At 44.1% G+C, this 15964-nt stretch overlaps 1 protein-coding gene across 2 annotated transcripts; it reads left to right on the forward strand.

Annotated features, from left to right (window-relative positions):
* Nucleotides 1-2512: 2512 nt before the first annotated feature.
* Nucleotides 2513-12290, forward strand: nucks1a (nuclear casein kinase and cyclin-dependent kinase substrate 1a). 2 transcript variants are annotated; one of them, XM_030355496.1, is made up of 8 exons: nucleotides 2513-2836; nucleotides 4563-4609; nucleotides 4732-4822; nucleotides 5250-5296; nucleotides 5452-5598; nucleotides 6634-6786; nucleotides 7540-7692; nucleotides 9463-12290. In XM_030355496.1, the coding sequence occupies exons 1-8, from the start codon at nucleotides 2820-2822 to the stop codon at nucleotides 9789-9791; spliced, it is 984 nt and encodes a 327-aa protein (XP_030211356.1). In that variant the 5' UTR covers nucleotides 2513-2819; the 3' UTR covers nucleotides 9792-12290. The 2 variants fall into 2 exon arrangements, with proteins under 2 accessions (XP_030211356.1, XP_030211365.1); XM_030355505.1 differs by having other exon boundaries at nucleotides 2526-2836; nucleotides 4735-4822.
* The last annotated feature ends 3674 nt before the right edge of the window (nucleotides 12291-15964 follow it).

Raw genomic sequence — 15964 nt, forward strand, 5'->3', positions numbered from 1 at the left:
GATGACCACACCACCGTGTGGCTGGATAAATAAATCATTCCCACTAGGCTAGCCTAAAGACCGGATTTAATCACAGTACACTTGTTAAAGGCTATTCTATTAAATATCCTTTGTTTTATTTTATTTTTGTTTATTTTAATTTGAAAGGGTTTTATCAACATTAAATGTCTGCCCCTTGAATAACCTATTGTACTCCTAGCCATCTCTAGAGATTGGGCATCCCTCTTTCAAGATGGTTTGGGTTGAGGAGTTTGAAGGTGTACAAGTGAGCAAGTAGAGTTCTGAGCACACCCAGATATATTCAGTTTTGTGTTTTGAACTGATTATCTGTCTGGCCTGAATAGATAGCAATTGATTTCACAGCTTTGCGTTGGTGAAACAAATCCCAGCCAATCAGAATCCACAACTATGTTTGCTCGTGCTCTCCTCACTCTGGAGAAATTCGGTTAAAAGTCACGCAAACCTTATCCTCCTCTGAGAGAAGCTTCCGGCCCAGGTTTTGGTTCATCTTTTAACATCATTCTTCATTCTGTTTGGGATCAAACTGTTTTGATTGCTCTTCCGGCTCCTCCACTTTCCTCAAGCATCGCCATTGTCTTTTAAATTCCACAGATCACCAATTGTTAATTTCTGGGAGAGGCTTTTATCCTGTACTGGGCCAGACTGCAGATAGAAAGTGTATGTGAACTTCTGAGCTAAGAGATATGAGATAGTGAATGTGAACTTGTGAGCTAAGACATATGAGATAGTGAATGTGAACTTGTGAGCTCAGGATGGGCTCAAGAGGGAAGTGAATCAGGGCTGTACAAATACAATTGAGTTGACACAGAATTGTTTTCAACCCAGCAGTGGCATCACAGTGGGCCTGGTACCGGTCTCTGTGCCAGATGATCAGCCCGAGAGGAGCAGCATGCCATCACATCTGCCGGGTCCCGGCAGAAAAATGGAGGCAAAGTTGCCTCCATTTTTGCTTGCCAACATTCTGTTAGCTAAAATAACCCTGGTGATTCATAACCTAATAGCACTTAATAATATATGAAATATTAAGAAAAAAACATCAAATGTTTGTCCTTCAAACGTATTTTGTGTGGATGTCCTCACATCACTGACCAGCTGAAATATGTTTGGGGAATTTCCAGACGGAAGAAGTTGATAAATATCTTAATTGAAAGAAATGATAAATTCTTTGTAATTAATTCGCAAATAAATATACCAATATTGGAAGAAACAGATTGTGTTGATACTGCCATTTGTACGGTGAAATGTGGCCCAAAAGTTAGCATTTGCCTAGGTTACGGTATATTTGCATTAATTAATACATGTCTGAATACAAAGACATTACACGCAGAACATAGCTCACATTCCAATGAAGTCCTTAATCCTGCAGTTTGACAGAGCCCACTTCAGCTCATCGGACGTGTGGGTGGACCTCCCATTCAATAAGCCTAACAAAACAAAGATTACTCTCACACAAAGCCCCCTGAATTAACTGAAACTCTCAACCAGGAGAATGTGTTGTGTAGAACAATAACACGACATGTGCCCAATGTGTGTGTTGTATCAACCCTTTTAACCCCAGTCTACTCGACAGACGTGTGTTTGTTCAAGTCCTTGTTCTACTGTTGGCAGAGGTAGTAGTACTTTGGTCCGGAGGGAACCTTTTGTACCCCCCTGGGCAGCCACAAATTGCATTAAATGGTTGGGCAAAGCCCCCAGTGGTTGTATGTCCCATCTAGCCCATTGTATGGTGATGACAATAAAACAAACTGTTTCCCAATTGAAATGAATGCCCATTACAGGGAGTATTGATTGGCGCTTCAGTTCGGTTTCATCTCAGAGACATACCCATCAGCCTCACCAGTTGACATTTTGCAACGCACATTCCTGCCAAGATTATCTTCAACTGATTACAGTGGACACAATTTGGATATGGGTATTTGGTCTGTCTTTGGGGGTGAGGGTCAGATCAGTGGATGAGATCAACCCCGGTCCTGTGTTCAATATATAGTCTTAAAACAGAATGATTCATGAACGTGGAAGTCAATTGGGTTATAATGACATCTGTAAAAACCAACCTGTATTAAGACGTACTAAGCATGTACCCCGAGGCTAGAGTGGGGTTGTGGCTGTGCAGGGGACTATGTATATAGATACATAGTCCACACTACATAGGAGGTTCCACATGGTGGTCTGTGGAGACCTGATACCTGCATCTCATGCCGCAACACCAATACCCTGCCATGTAAGACACAGAAGTGGACCCTCGTGTTATATGTGGCTTGCGTTCATAGTGTTTCCTTTTTGGTCTTTTGGGGCCCAAACTAAATCTTTGCATGCACATTGAGGGCCTCTTTTTGTTTTCTCAACAGTGCGCCCTCTACCTACAGTGCTTAGGGGGGGAGGGTAAACAGGCTACAGCATGACGTGACGAGCGGTGCGTCGCACCAATAGGAGAGGGGAGGATATTTGAAATGGGCCAATGGAAGCACTCGTCCTCCGAGCTGCTCCTCTCACCCTCCGCGCTGGGCGGTTCTCCACACAAAGGACCCACCCCAAGGCCGCGGGTTCGGTTGCACACAGGCTGCAGTTTCAGTTTGTTTTATTCACCATTTTGAGTAGCTGAAGGTAACATTTTTACAAAAATCGCGTGTGGAAGACAAATCGCTCCCCTAATTCTAGTTGTACGCACTAGCCCGGGCGCGGAGTCGTGCGCCTCCTCGCACCCATCGGAGTTGCAGAGTGGAAATATTTTTGTTTTGCATTTCCCTTGGCTTCTTCTCCCTTTCTTACATTCTTAACCTCCACAGTATTCCTGCAAAATGTCCAGACCAGTGAGGTACGTTCTGCCTAACATGTCGCCCGCCGTGGCTGCACGTTTTACGCACGCATTGCAGACTAATACCTCCGTGTCTCCACCGCCGTGTTCTCATAACCAATTGTTTTTTTCATGAAAGATGCATGCAAACGTGTGCGTTTCGGACCATGCACGCCGATCCTAACATGGACCCCAGCGAGGTGGAGGGATCGCCATATCTCGGAGTGTTCTGTTGAAATGTGGATATCGCCAAGAGCGCACCGCCGTGTCGTGCATTGTCTTATATCTTAGCCATAAAAGAATGGCGCTGGGATTCAAATGTGGTTCACTGGTTTTATTCTAAGGCTCGATCGTGCTAGGCCTGGTATTTTATCTATGCCAGAAGACTAGACTAAGAATCCGATCATGGCTCCCTTCCCCATTCATCCACTGGAAGGCTCTGGAGCGCTAATAAAAAGCAGGAATGGAGGGCAGGTCGTCGGCCTGGTGGTTTGGATCTGGTTTAGCAACCGGACTGGAATGTATGCGTGTCCACATATAGTCAATAAATTACAGCGCCGATTTATGAATATGGTAATTGAGGTCTGCGATGGACTGATGGTTTCCAAATGGCGACACTGTAGTAAAAGCGAAGAGCTCGGCTACATTTTAATAAATGAACCCTGCTGGGTGATGTCAGAGGAGGGCGGAGAGCCTCACCGAATCCCCCCCCCCCCCAGCACACAGAGGTTCACACAAACCACCATCCCCCTTCTTAATCATTAACCCAAACGTTTTATAATATGCGAATCGTTTGTACGTGTTGTGTTGGATCACGTCCACAAACAATCGCTTATTTTTTACTCGATCGTGACGCGGCAACAAAGTGTCGGTCAGACCCCCTCCCTCTGGTTCCTCCCCTCCGGTTCCTCCAGGTATTGCGCGCGTCCCAATTTCTCGGCGTTCCCATTCAAATCCGCATCAAACGTGCTACTGGTTTACGCACAACTCCCACTTTACAGATCTGTACATCTGCGTGCATCAGCCCAATATTTTCCTGGGTGTTTAGATGCACGATGTATCCACGGTTTATTCGAAGGACTGAACCGTCCAGCGAGCCGTTAAACGCCCTTTTTTTCTTTTTTTTTCTTATGCCCATGTGCATGCGGCCTTCAGTGTGTTTTCTGCACATGCCCCTGCTCTTGTAATCCTAGCGCTTGTAAACTAGTTTTAGGGCCCCCTCTACACCACCTTCTGAGGGTCTTGAGGTAATTGCTATCTCAGACAATGCTCTTGGAATGCAGCTGCTAATGCTGCACACAGGCTTGAAGACGCACCGGGGTTTGGGTTCCCCACTTCCCCCTGCTTAACATGGTTGCCCTGCCAATTTCACATTCGACAGCTAGTCGTGGATTCAGTGCTGCACGCATACGCATGCTATCCCTCACTGGATGTGGATATGTGTTGGTTTCTACCGAGCACCAGGTCATGTGGTCGGCGGTTTTGTCACCTGAAGCTCGGCTCAAACACTCTACCAAATGAGTGCTGGAAACTGGAGATGAGCAACCGAGTGAACACTAAAGCCTGAACGGGTTGGGGGCTCCTTCTGTAAGAAACACACCAGTATAGATACTGGTGTCTCTCTGAAAGAAACAAACCAGCATAGATACTGGTTTAATGCAAATAGATATGGTGGGTTGGACAACCAAGTTGCTGTAGTAGTAATTCAGTCAATCATGTCCATGTCTAATGTGAACTTTCTCCACAGGAACAGGAAAGTGGTGAACTACTCGCAGTTCAACGAGTCTGATGCCGGTAAGTCATCTGAAAACTGGGGTGTATATATATAAGGGCCACTGGGCATTCACTACAGCATGGGAGGAACATGATGCCTGTAATGTGTCTCCCTACTAATAACTGGTTTGACCTTGTGGCAGAAGAGGACTATGGTGGGGACAAGCCCAAGAAGGTGCGCGCTCCCCCTCGCGAGCCCAAGCACAAGCGCTCAAAGAACTCGCAGGATGACAGGTGAGGGTCCCAATTATGGGGGGTGACACACCCTGATTTTAAAAGGAAAGTAGAAAACACTTCTTGATGGACAGGGGACCTTTCGATGGGAAGGAATTTATATAACATAAACGTATTTATGTTTAGGTCATATTATCAGGTATCCATATTTGGTCCATCTTTTTTAATTCTTTCGAAACTACAAATGTACATAATTAAAGGATGATGTATGAAGATGTAAACGCATATAACAAAAGGAACAATTCCTACCGTTATTAGATCTGGTGACGTGGAGCTAAATACTTCAGTTGCGCTTTTGTTCGCAGTTCACGACTTCAACCAGCATTGGGTGTGTCATAAAAAAAAAAGACCTCTGAAATCTGTCCCTGTAGGGCAAGATTTAAAATGGATGCCTAATATATGTGTGTTTCGCACGATTCCTTTGCAGCGAAGAGTCTGACGAGAAGCTCACCAAATCCAAAAACGACTCCGCAGGTAAGCTACCAGCCAATTGATGTACGCCCAGGTGTCGGTGCCCTGTTGTCGGGGCCATACACCCAGGTGTCTGTGCCGTACGTCCAGGTGCCCACCACCGGCTGGCTAGGGAGCCCGTGAATGACGCTGTGTTATGTGTTCCTGTCTCGCTCAAGACGACTTTGGCAGCGAGGAGGAGGACGAATTCGGGGAGGAGGGAGAAGACGGGGGCAGCGACTATGAGGCGAAGCGAGGGAAGAAGGGAAAGAAGGTCAAGCCCGAGAAACCCGCCAAGAAGACACCGAAGAGGAAACGGCCCGCAGGTAAAGTCAACCTCCAACCTTGTTACTGTGTGTTGGGACACACCCTGCCTGTACTTACCCAGAAAGAGTAGATTCCATACCGGATATTTTAGTAACAATTAGCGTGGTGCGATATGGACAAAATGTTCTATCACGATAGGGGTCATTTCATATCTCGATAACGACGTGTGCCTTTTACTACTATAAACTGAATACAAATGAAAGACACTTGCTCTTTTCTCCTTTTATTTCAAAGTGACGTTGTGCAGAACTGACACAAATGAGAGAAAACATAAGGTATACAGAACAAAAACTGATTAAATATTAAAGTAAGAACACCGTTTCAAGTCACATAAATCTGCAGCAAAAAATCGGAATAAGTACAATATTCTAGTATATGTATAAGTATGAAATGGTATATAAACATGACGTATCGGAAATCTCCAATGCTGCAGGCAGTAAACTAAATAATACAATATGAAAACACTTAGTTTCAGAAATCTCAACCACAGGTCCGTTAAGGTGTCTTTGATCCCTCTGTTTCAGCGGGAATTCAAACACTAGCCGTTTTGAATATCTGCCTCTACTGACGTTACAAGTGGACGTGTCCACCTAGATGTATGTCTGATAGGGTTAGGCTGGTGGACTGATCTACCCAGCATACATCTAGGTGGATGGAATATATTATATGAAAATGTCGCTCCATCATTATATTCAGTGATTTAAGAATTGGTGAAGGGTCAATAGAAGGTATTGTTTGGGCCTTGTTTCTGCCTTCGGGCTTCCACACCATCAGCAGTACAGGCATCCTGGCAATTAATTAGCAGAAACTGAAGGCCAACCCCTGCCACCTCCAACCATCGACATTTACATCTAGTCTTTGAGCAGATGCTTTTATCCAAAGCCACGTAGAAAATTGGAGCAGCTACCAAAGGTTAAAGCGTTACACAACTCAAACCAACCAAGCAAATCAAGCGTCAACAGCATACGGTGTCACCATAGGAAGCAACAGAAATACGATTTGTTTCTTAATTAAGTGTGTGTGTGTGTGTGTAGACGACAGCGACGAGGACCGCGAGGTGAGCCGCAAGGTGCGCACGGTGCGTCAGGCGGCGACCAAGGCGGTGTCCAAACAGAGGGAGATCCTGCTGGGGGACGCGGGCAGCGAGGACGAGGAGCAGGAGGACCAGGAGGAGGCCTACAACGACCGTATGTCCCACACACGCACACACACTAACACTGCGCACACATGCACACTGTACACATTGAGCCACACAGGCTTTGATGCACGTCAAACATTGAAGCGGAGTGAGGAGTGTGTGCAAACTGCGCCCACAAATGCCATGGCTGTCTGTCCTTTATCTTATCGTTCAACTGCATCAAGGTGAACTTGGATATTGAGAACCGCTGGTCTAGACATGAGGTGCAGTGTGTAGGGTTTAGTGCCCTCCAGTGGGGAGGTTGCAGACTGCAACCCACAGGGTACCCCACCCCCCTTACCTCTCCCTTTGCAACAAGCTACGGGTCTAAATGTGCCAGTGGGTATTCCACAATGATGTCCTCGTCTAACGACGGCAGCGAATAGCCGTTTGTAGTTTGTATTGAGTTATTTAGTTTATAAAGCTATTAGTCCTAGCAAAAAAATTGGTTACAATATTTAAAACATGTCGATTCTCGGCTAGTGTCGCAACATGGCAGTGAACACGGCTGAGAATACACAATTATATTAAAGAGAATTTAAAGGTTTAATCGTCGACTGGTTGATTGTAGTTGGGCGAACATCTGCCAAAGAGTATGGAGCAAGTCTTCCAGTACAATGGTAGAGCCTGACTCCACTACTACTACTCTGTACTCCATGAACACCTCCATGCGTTTCTCCTATCACTGCTTCATGGGGATAGTGAAACTGAGTTAATATATTGCATCGCACATAACCACTCCTTATCTTCCCCCCCCCCCCAGCCAACGAGTCAGGCAGCGACGAGGACTTCATGGTGGAGGACGACGACGACAGCGACTACGGCCGCTCCAAGAAGAGGAGCAAGAAGGTGATCCGACGGGGCCGGCCCGAGAAGAAGGAGAAGAAGTCCCCCAAGCCCCGGCTAAAGGCCACCGGTACGTTGTTGTTGTTGTTGTTGTTGTGTCTGCCAAAACTTTCTCCAGGGCCCCGTTTCCCGAAAGCGTCGTTAGCCTAAGTGGATCGTGAAGTGCGTCGAAAGGGCATCGTAGAGTTTTCACCGCGTTTCCCGAAAGCATCGTGGGGAACGAACGTCTTGAAAACGCTCGTAGCTAACGAGTACTCCAGGGGTGCTCGTAGGTACTCGTAGGACTCTAAGAGAATCGTCAGCTATAGCCTCAGTGGCGACACCATCGGACATTCCGTCTATTGGATGCGTTTTAGTAAAACGCATTGCGCCTTTATGTTCTTAGTTTGGTAATTAATAAAGATTATTAATTAATTTATTAATAAAGATGTTAAAATGGCCAAAATAAAACGGGACAGTCCAGAAAATGTTTGCGCAGGCAGGGCACTCAAAATGTGTGAGAGAAAGTGGGGGGATTTGTGCAGACTGACATAGGCTACTCATAAAACGTAGCATAAAATAATGTACAAAATAAAATACAATTAAAAAAATTAAAAATAAAGAAATAAAATAAATTATAAAAAACAAGCAAAGGAGCAGGCAAAAGGCTGGGATATGGTGGGGATTGGTCACGTTGACGGGAATGTTTAGTGACATGTGGGAGGGTGGAGGGGGTTAAAAAAAAGTCTCAATCACTCTTCGACGCGCATGAAAACCAGCCGCGTAGTTATGAGGGAGGCCGTCCTCACACCGATCTTCCTCGTCGTCATCGTCCTCAGCGTCCTCCGGTTCAAGCAATGCCACCCCAGCCTTAGCTGCAATGTTGTGCAACATAGCCGTCACACATATCACGGCGCATGACTTGGCCGGCGAAAACTGGAGCCCTCCGCCTGACTTGTGAAGGCATCTAAAGCGCAACTTCCACCTCCCGATCGTGCGCTCAACGATGCACCGGGCCAGACGGTGGGCTTCGTTGTATTCCTCATCAATACATACCTTACCCTATTTCCGGAGGGGCTTTTATAGCCAATCAAATTATCAATCAAGGAAACCCTTATGCGGAATCAGATTAAGTCGGCTCTCTTTGCTGCGCAAAGCATGTTTCAGAAATCAGCCCATTAAGATAAATGTAGTTGTCACACAAGCTATTTTTAATTTTTTGTCATATGGAATTATTTCAGGGGGGAAAATGCCGTGAAACGCACAGTGCATTCAGGATTAGGATTGATATATGTCGGTTTAAGCCTAATCAATTGTGTTTTAATGTCTTTAGCATTCATATAATTGCAGTCTATTTTTTTCGTAGGCTACTCTGCTGTTGTCCTTGATGGGGATATATTTTAACCCTTTTTAACACAATTTTCCTGCGACATTCCTGCGTCTCCCCCTCCTACAGAGCCCATTTAAGCACCGTGTCAGTAGACAGTTACAATCCTACGACGTCGTGAGTGCAGCGAATGCGCGTTCACGTTAAGAGGAGTTTCGGGAAACGCTCCAAAGAAATTATCGATGGATCGCAAGATCCATCGGGAGAATGATCGTACGAGCGAAGATCCATCGTTATCGGGAAACGGGGCCCTGGGCCGTCGCCACCTCCTGCTCCTCTTTGGATGTTTCTAAATATCTAGGTTGTCTACGATGTCGTTTTTCCACGCGGTGTCCGGTTCTGGGCTCTCCCGCACGCCTCAGATTGATCCAAGGGTCTGCAGAGGAGGTCCCTGCTGTAAGAAACCCTGGGAGGGAGTTGCACATCGTTCGCGCCCTAACCGCTGATGTGTGTGTCTCCCCCGTCTCCCCACAGTGACCCCCAGTCCCCTGAAGGGAAAGGGAAAGGGACGTCCCAGCGCCAAGGCCGTGGAGAAGAGCTCGCCCAAAGAGGAGGAGGATGAGGAGGAGGAAGAGGAGGAGCCTGAGAGCCCCCTGGAGGAAGAGGAGGAGGAGGAAGAGGAGGTGGTGAAGGCCAAGCCAGCGGAGAAGAAACCGGCCAGCTCCCCGGCCCCCAAGAAGACAAAGGAGGCCCCGGCGCCCGCCGCAGCAGCAGCCGCCGCCACCGGCGACGCAGAGGATGACGAAGAGGAAGACGAGGAGGAGGACGGGTCGGAAGAAGAGGCGCCCTCCGGAGAAGACTAGAGGAAGCCGACGACTACGCCCTCCAGACCTCCCCCTCCTCCCTTTTCTCAAACCCCTCTCAGCCTGACCCCCCCCCCCCCCCCTTTCCTTCCCTTACGTTTTTGTTTTTGTTCCCTTTTGTGTTGAGGTTTTCCTTTCTTATTTCGTAACCGTTTTGTGTGTGGTGGCCTGGCTCAATGGTTTGGACTTCATGCTACTTTTTGCCCTCTCTCCCTTCTACTATTACTGGAAAGAAAAAATACGAAACAAAAAAATATTATCCTGAGTATGCAAAAAAAAACAACTGACCATGGTAGCTAAGGACAGTGCGCTCATGATACCATGCTGCGAACGAAACAGGCTTTTTATTACTCTCTTTTGTATTTTGTCAAAGCTCCCCGCTCTCCCCCTACCACAGGGCCTCCCCTCTGCCCCTGATGCCGTTCAGATGCTGTTACACTTTACACCTCCATCTTACTATCGCTAGCGATCCGTCCTGAGCCGTTGCCTAAGTAATGCTTGATTCCACCGGCTTGGGTGTGGCTGTGTGTACGCTTTCTTCTTTTCAATATTTGTTCTGGTTAGTTTCTGGCCTTGTTCTGGTTTAACCCGTGATCTGACACCACTTGGCTTAAGTAAGGCGAGTACGCAGTGCCCTAGACCCGTGTGTGTTTTGCTTTAACACTATATTTCTTCTCGCTTACAGATTCTTCTATTGTAGGTTCATGATATAATATTTTTTTTAGCAGGACCCATGAAATTGTTTTATTTGTTTTAAATAAATGAATTACCGTGGTGAGACCGGTGACTATTGGGGTCCTTGGTCCCCCCACATCCCATGTGATCTAAGGCTCCCTGGCCCCTCTGCTTGTTGGGTAGAGCGCCATCTCTTGTGTTAGCCACTAGCTGCTGCTGCTGCTGCATGTGAATCAGCAACATTTGTAGATTTGTAACGGTTAAAAGTTGTGTGTTAGACGGCGGAGGGGGGAGGGGGAGGTGCGCTGCAGCGGTATCCACCACGGATACCCGGCCTATATGAATGTGTGCGTTTTTGATATGTGTGATTTTTCGGGTACGCGTTTTACAAAGTGTTTGTGGATAGTTTTTTTTTTTTAACGTCGCTTTCGTCCGCTGCTTAGCCAACTTAGTTAATGTTGTGTGTTTTTAAAAGCCCAACATACATTATCTTGCATGGCCAATGCAACTTCTCACCGTTCATACCTTTGCGCCAGGCATCCCTGTTCTGTTCTTATTATCAAACATTAACGAGTTTTTATTTTATTTTGGTTTATTTTTGACAGTCCAAAAGAAAATGAATGTTTTATTTTTTCCGCGTACTTTTTATTTTTGGTTTATTGTTCTAATTCTCTTCAGATTTTTTTTTGTAATGTTTGTTTTTTAAGAAAAAAAATAAAATGTATCTTGATTTTAAAGAGAAAACTCGAACCCTATCCAATGTGTCTGACTGGAGCTCTCCGGACCGCCCGTCCCTCGCTCTCCTTTCGCTTATTTCCCTGTTTTATATTTTTTTCATCCAACTCTAAAGGCAGGAGCTGGCAATGTGCCATCACACCAGGTCCTTGACAACCAAACGGTTCATCTAGCCATGTTTGCAGGTACCGCTGTCAAACGGCCATCGACCCCAAAAATCCCCATTCGGTTTTACATGGACATCATGATTGCGTGTGTGTATATATTTATATTTTGACAACCCAGACATTGTTAATTCTAATGTGGTTCTGAGGTGCAGGAAGGAACTCTTAACTAAAAGGGCAGCTCCGTCTCTACCCCAGAGATAACTCTTTAAGGGTTTCTCTATCTTAGTTTTTGCCTTAAAATCTTGGTTGTCTTTTATTCAAGTGCAGGGCACAGTAGTTTGCGGTGCTGACAGCGAGCAGCGCTTTAAGAGATGCTCCAGAATGTAATCAGACATGTTGGAGTATGAGTAGATCGTCCAAAGCCATAGATGATCTGGAAAATGTTGGATTTGAGGCCATGTATAGCTTATCGGATAGTCAGTCTTTTTTATACTGACTAGTATTTGAGCAGTTAAAAATAAATATCCAAAAGCAAAGCTTCCCATCAATTAAAAGTTTCCCAATGACTGCAATTTCTGAAATGTTTCCAACGAATTTGAAATACTCGTGTTTTGGTTCCAAAGCACATTTACATGTCCCTGCTCCAGTGGGTTAGTGTACTCTCTCTATTTTACTACCACACACGCCAACTGGCTGATTGTTGTACCTAGTGTGTCCTCTGGAGGACCCCTGGAACGTACTGGGTGGGGGACGCCATCAGCTAGGTGTTTTTATATCAACTGAGGGCTACAAACACTGGGTGAAATTGTACGGGGAAAGTAATGCATGAATTGCCCACATTATAAACTTATCATTGCTTAAATATCAAAATGATTTTGCATAGATTATTATATGAATCGACGTCAAAGCTTGTTGCTGTTCCAAGTTATCCAAATTTCTCTTCAAAGGCATAGTATAAGAAATAAAAATGAATTAACATGAACTGAAAGCAACTTATTTCACAGGAATTAGTGGCTAACAAAATGTTGAAATGTTTGCATTCATTGATTTGTTACAAATCTTTAAATAAGTTCGATAACATGCATAATTCTAGGGAAATGCAATTACCTATTCTAATAAATTGGAGTTGCTCTTCAAAACCCCCTATCATGTTCATTGTTGGCCAGATTAGTAAGGATGCCACTTTCTTAAGGCTTAATAGGCGTGTGGGTAGGATGTGTATGTGTTGCGGCGGGTGTGATAAACCCATGTCTTAGAACGACGTAGGCGTCTAGGAGTCCAGTGTCACGTGACTATTTCCTTTGCTTTCTGTTAGTGAGTAGTGGTTGATCTTAAGGGTACTGTTGGAGTTGAGGGCGCTCTTTCGGTTGATGATATCCCCCTAAGATCAATGCAGCCCGATCCATGTTGTCATCACACTCGAGGCGCGCAGCCTACCAAGCTATGGGAAACACTACTTTGTTTCCTCCATTGTAAATTATTTTTTATTTGATTGACTAGTGTTTTTTTTCTATGTACCTTGAATTGTACTGGCAATGTAAATGTGAGCAATGGTGTGAACACAGCTGGACCGCAGGAGAGGCTTGCGTCAGTTTTGTGGAAAAGAACGCTGAACTATTCAATTTGTTTTGCATGTCGTGGGGTGGGGGGGGTGGGGGGGGGGGGTCAATTAGAAGTGATGATGATGATGATAATGGCAATATTGTGGTCTTTGGAGAGGAAAAAAAAAGGTATTACTGACAACAATGTTGATAATGTTTTGGTTTCCCAGCTTCTAATAAAGGCAACCTACTTTTGATACAGATTTAACTACCTGTTCTGTGGCATTCAGCTCTCTGTTCTGCATTAGATGACAACTGATCCAAACCCTAATTAGTGCATAGCACCAATCCAAATCACAGTGTTAGTCAAATAAGAAAATGTGTTATATATGTGTTGTATATTCTACATTATTGACCTCATACATTATTGACAGTGTTACTTACATGTCCATTGCGCTCGTAGTTCAGTGCAGCCCCTGACCACTATGTACCCTACTGTTAAAGGGAAGAGCAGATAAGTCCAGATGTAGTGGAATGTGCAAAGATAGATGCCCACATCAAGTTTTCTGGATCCCTCCACAAAGTCCCGTCTATGAATCTGCATGTAACCATGCTGAGTGTAGGACTTTGTAGAGGGATCCAGAATACTTGATGTAAAGGAGTTGCCGACTACTTGAAGCCTCAAAGCATCTTAGAGTAATAATCTGTTACACTTCTCAATGACCTATTGCTATCTAATAACCGCAAACATATTGTCTACCCATCTGTTGAAACTGGAAGGGCTTTGTAACCCTGATTATGTGTTGTTTATTTTAAACCTATTTCCTTAACCAGAGGATAATTATTTATAATATTTTCCAAAGACTAAGCATCAATTCTCAGGTTGTCTATTATGCGATGGTGGTTGTACTGTTTCTTGCCCTTGAGTATAGAATATACATCTTAAGTGAAAGCACATATTCTTACCCACCTGGGCAAGGCATAACAGTTTACAGAGTCAACATGACGAAGAGATCGACCATTGTCTCACAGCTTAGTGGATAGATTGCTCAGCAAGATTCTCACTCTTGCCGACTGTGGCATGGTTTTCCTCTTTATCTTCCTTCCTTATGTTTACAGGGAAACCAAACAGTTATTTTTTGCCTTACACCTGTAACGATCCCATTGATACCCACAGCATTAGCAAAAATAGTCACAACCAGTAGTTAGAACAGTAGAACTAACCCCAACCCACAATCAGGGTAAACCGTTACTATGGATATGAAAAGCATCATGCTTTTTGCTGAGTCAAAGTTTGGGCTGTTTGCATCAGACAACACAATGAAAATCATACCTCACACACAGGTATGTGTGCAAGGCCGATGGCATGCATCAAAATATTGCCTTCTCAGCTGATCTGTGGCCATTGTGATCCCATGCCGAGACGAAGAGAAGGCTAACAATGAATGGTCCCTGTTATATACACTCAACAGTCCTTCATTGTCTATCAAATAGAGTGTCACCTCAGAGCGATTTAGGGCTTTCAATCGTTTTAACTATTTATTCAAAATGATAACAGTTTCAGACTTTCTGAAAGATTAAAGAGGTTTGCAATCTCTACGTATGTAGATGGTGTATTTCTATCTATGTTCATTGTATCTATCTATCTATCTATCTATCTATCTATCTATCTATCTATCTATCTATCTATCTATCTATCTATCTATCTATCTATCTATCTATCTATCTATCTATCTATATCATTTCATGGTTTACTACAACATAAATGCATGATTTACTCTAGTAATGTGTTGCTAGATGACAGCTTCATGCAGTCTCAGTGGCTTGGCGGTCTCCTGCTGTGTACAGTTGCTAAGAAACCATTCTAGAACTGCTTCCCTGTGTCCTTATGTGCTGCAGTATGCTGCAAGCAGCTCATCCATATGCTCAACTCGGTAGTCAAGGAGTGCCCCACACCAGTTGGTAACACATCTACTGATCAATGTCTAAATGTTCATATATAATTTGATATATTAATTAATTAAATAACATGAATGAACCAATATACCTATGCCAGAATGCTGAAATCATTCATGCTCTGTTAAAAACATAATTGGCATGCTACTAGGAATTAGGAATGCTATAGCTATTTAAAATATAATTGGAATTGATCTATTGATCTTCAATTGTTCATTTCCAATATTTCCAAGGATGGATATTAGGCTTCTATTTTCCATTATCAGACCATTAAGTTTTATTTTTCTTATTAAATTTCAAACATTTGTACAGGGCATTTAATAAAGATTTATCAATACAAAACTCTTATAAAAGGTTTTTATGAAGAAAATAATATGAATATTGACATCAATCTATCAAGGGTGAGCGTGTGGATTTTGACTGCTCTTTGACCACAAGAGGTCCCCTTTTCACCACAAGTAACACTGATTTACCACAGCATTTCTGATTCAGTCCTAGGACTGAGCCGACTCCCTGGCATTTTCCCTTCCCCTCTGGGCTTTCGTGAGCAGATTATTTACAATTTTCACCGGACTTTCAATGCAGTCCATTAAGTCTTGGCCTTACGGTGGATAGACATGCATCTTTGCAAGAGATTTACTTTGAAGAAACCACAGATATTTACAAAACAACATGCGTATTGAAAACAATATATGCTACATATATGCACTACATTTATGTACAATCGCAGTCATATATTTACCCTTAAAATTGTTTGACTGAACAATGTTCAACAAAAGATGGTGGAAATCAGTACAGTATTATTAACATAATAAAATCAGTAATTATAGATGACAATGACATACAAAAAAGTGTGTGTGTGTGTGTGTGTGTGTGTGTGTGTGTGTGTGTGTGTGTGTGTGTGTGTGTGTGTGTGTGTGTGTGTGTGTGTGTGTGTGTGTGCGTGCGTGCGTGCGTGCGTGCGTGTGTGTGTTTGCCATGATGCCATTCAATCTTGCTATCCTGAACACAATGTGACCAATTAAATGGCAAAATTTGAAGGACTCAGAGGAGGATAATATAGTGTTACGTTCAAGAGGGCACATTGCCTGCGTGCACGTCTATAGGAAAGGAGGCTGCACCAACCATGGCATACACATAATCAAATGTGTAATCACAA

Source organism: Gadus morhua, chromosome 1, assembly GCF_902167405.1.
Source record: "Gadus morhua chromosome 1, gadMor3.0, whole genome shotgun sequence".
NCBI classification, from domain to species: Eukaryota; Metazoa; Chordata; class Actinopteri; order Gadiformes; family Gadidae; genus Gadus; species Gadus morhua.

What these genes read in the sequence shown, in the direction of transcription:
- nucks1a (XM_030355496.1), top strand. An exon ending in GTTCAACGAGTCTGATGCCG is followed by an intron (nt 4,610 to 4,731) that starts GTAAGTCATCTG and finishes ACCTTGTGGCAG; the next exon opens with AAGAGGACTATGGTGGGGAC. An exon ending in GCCCCGGCTAAAGGCCACCG is followed by an intron (nt 7,693 to 9,462) that starts GTACGTTGTTGT and finishes GTCTCCCCACAG; the next exon opens with TGACCCCCAGTCCCCTGAAG.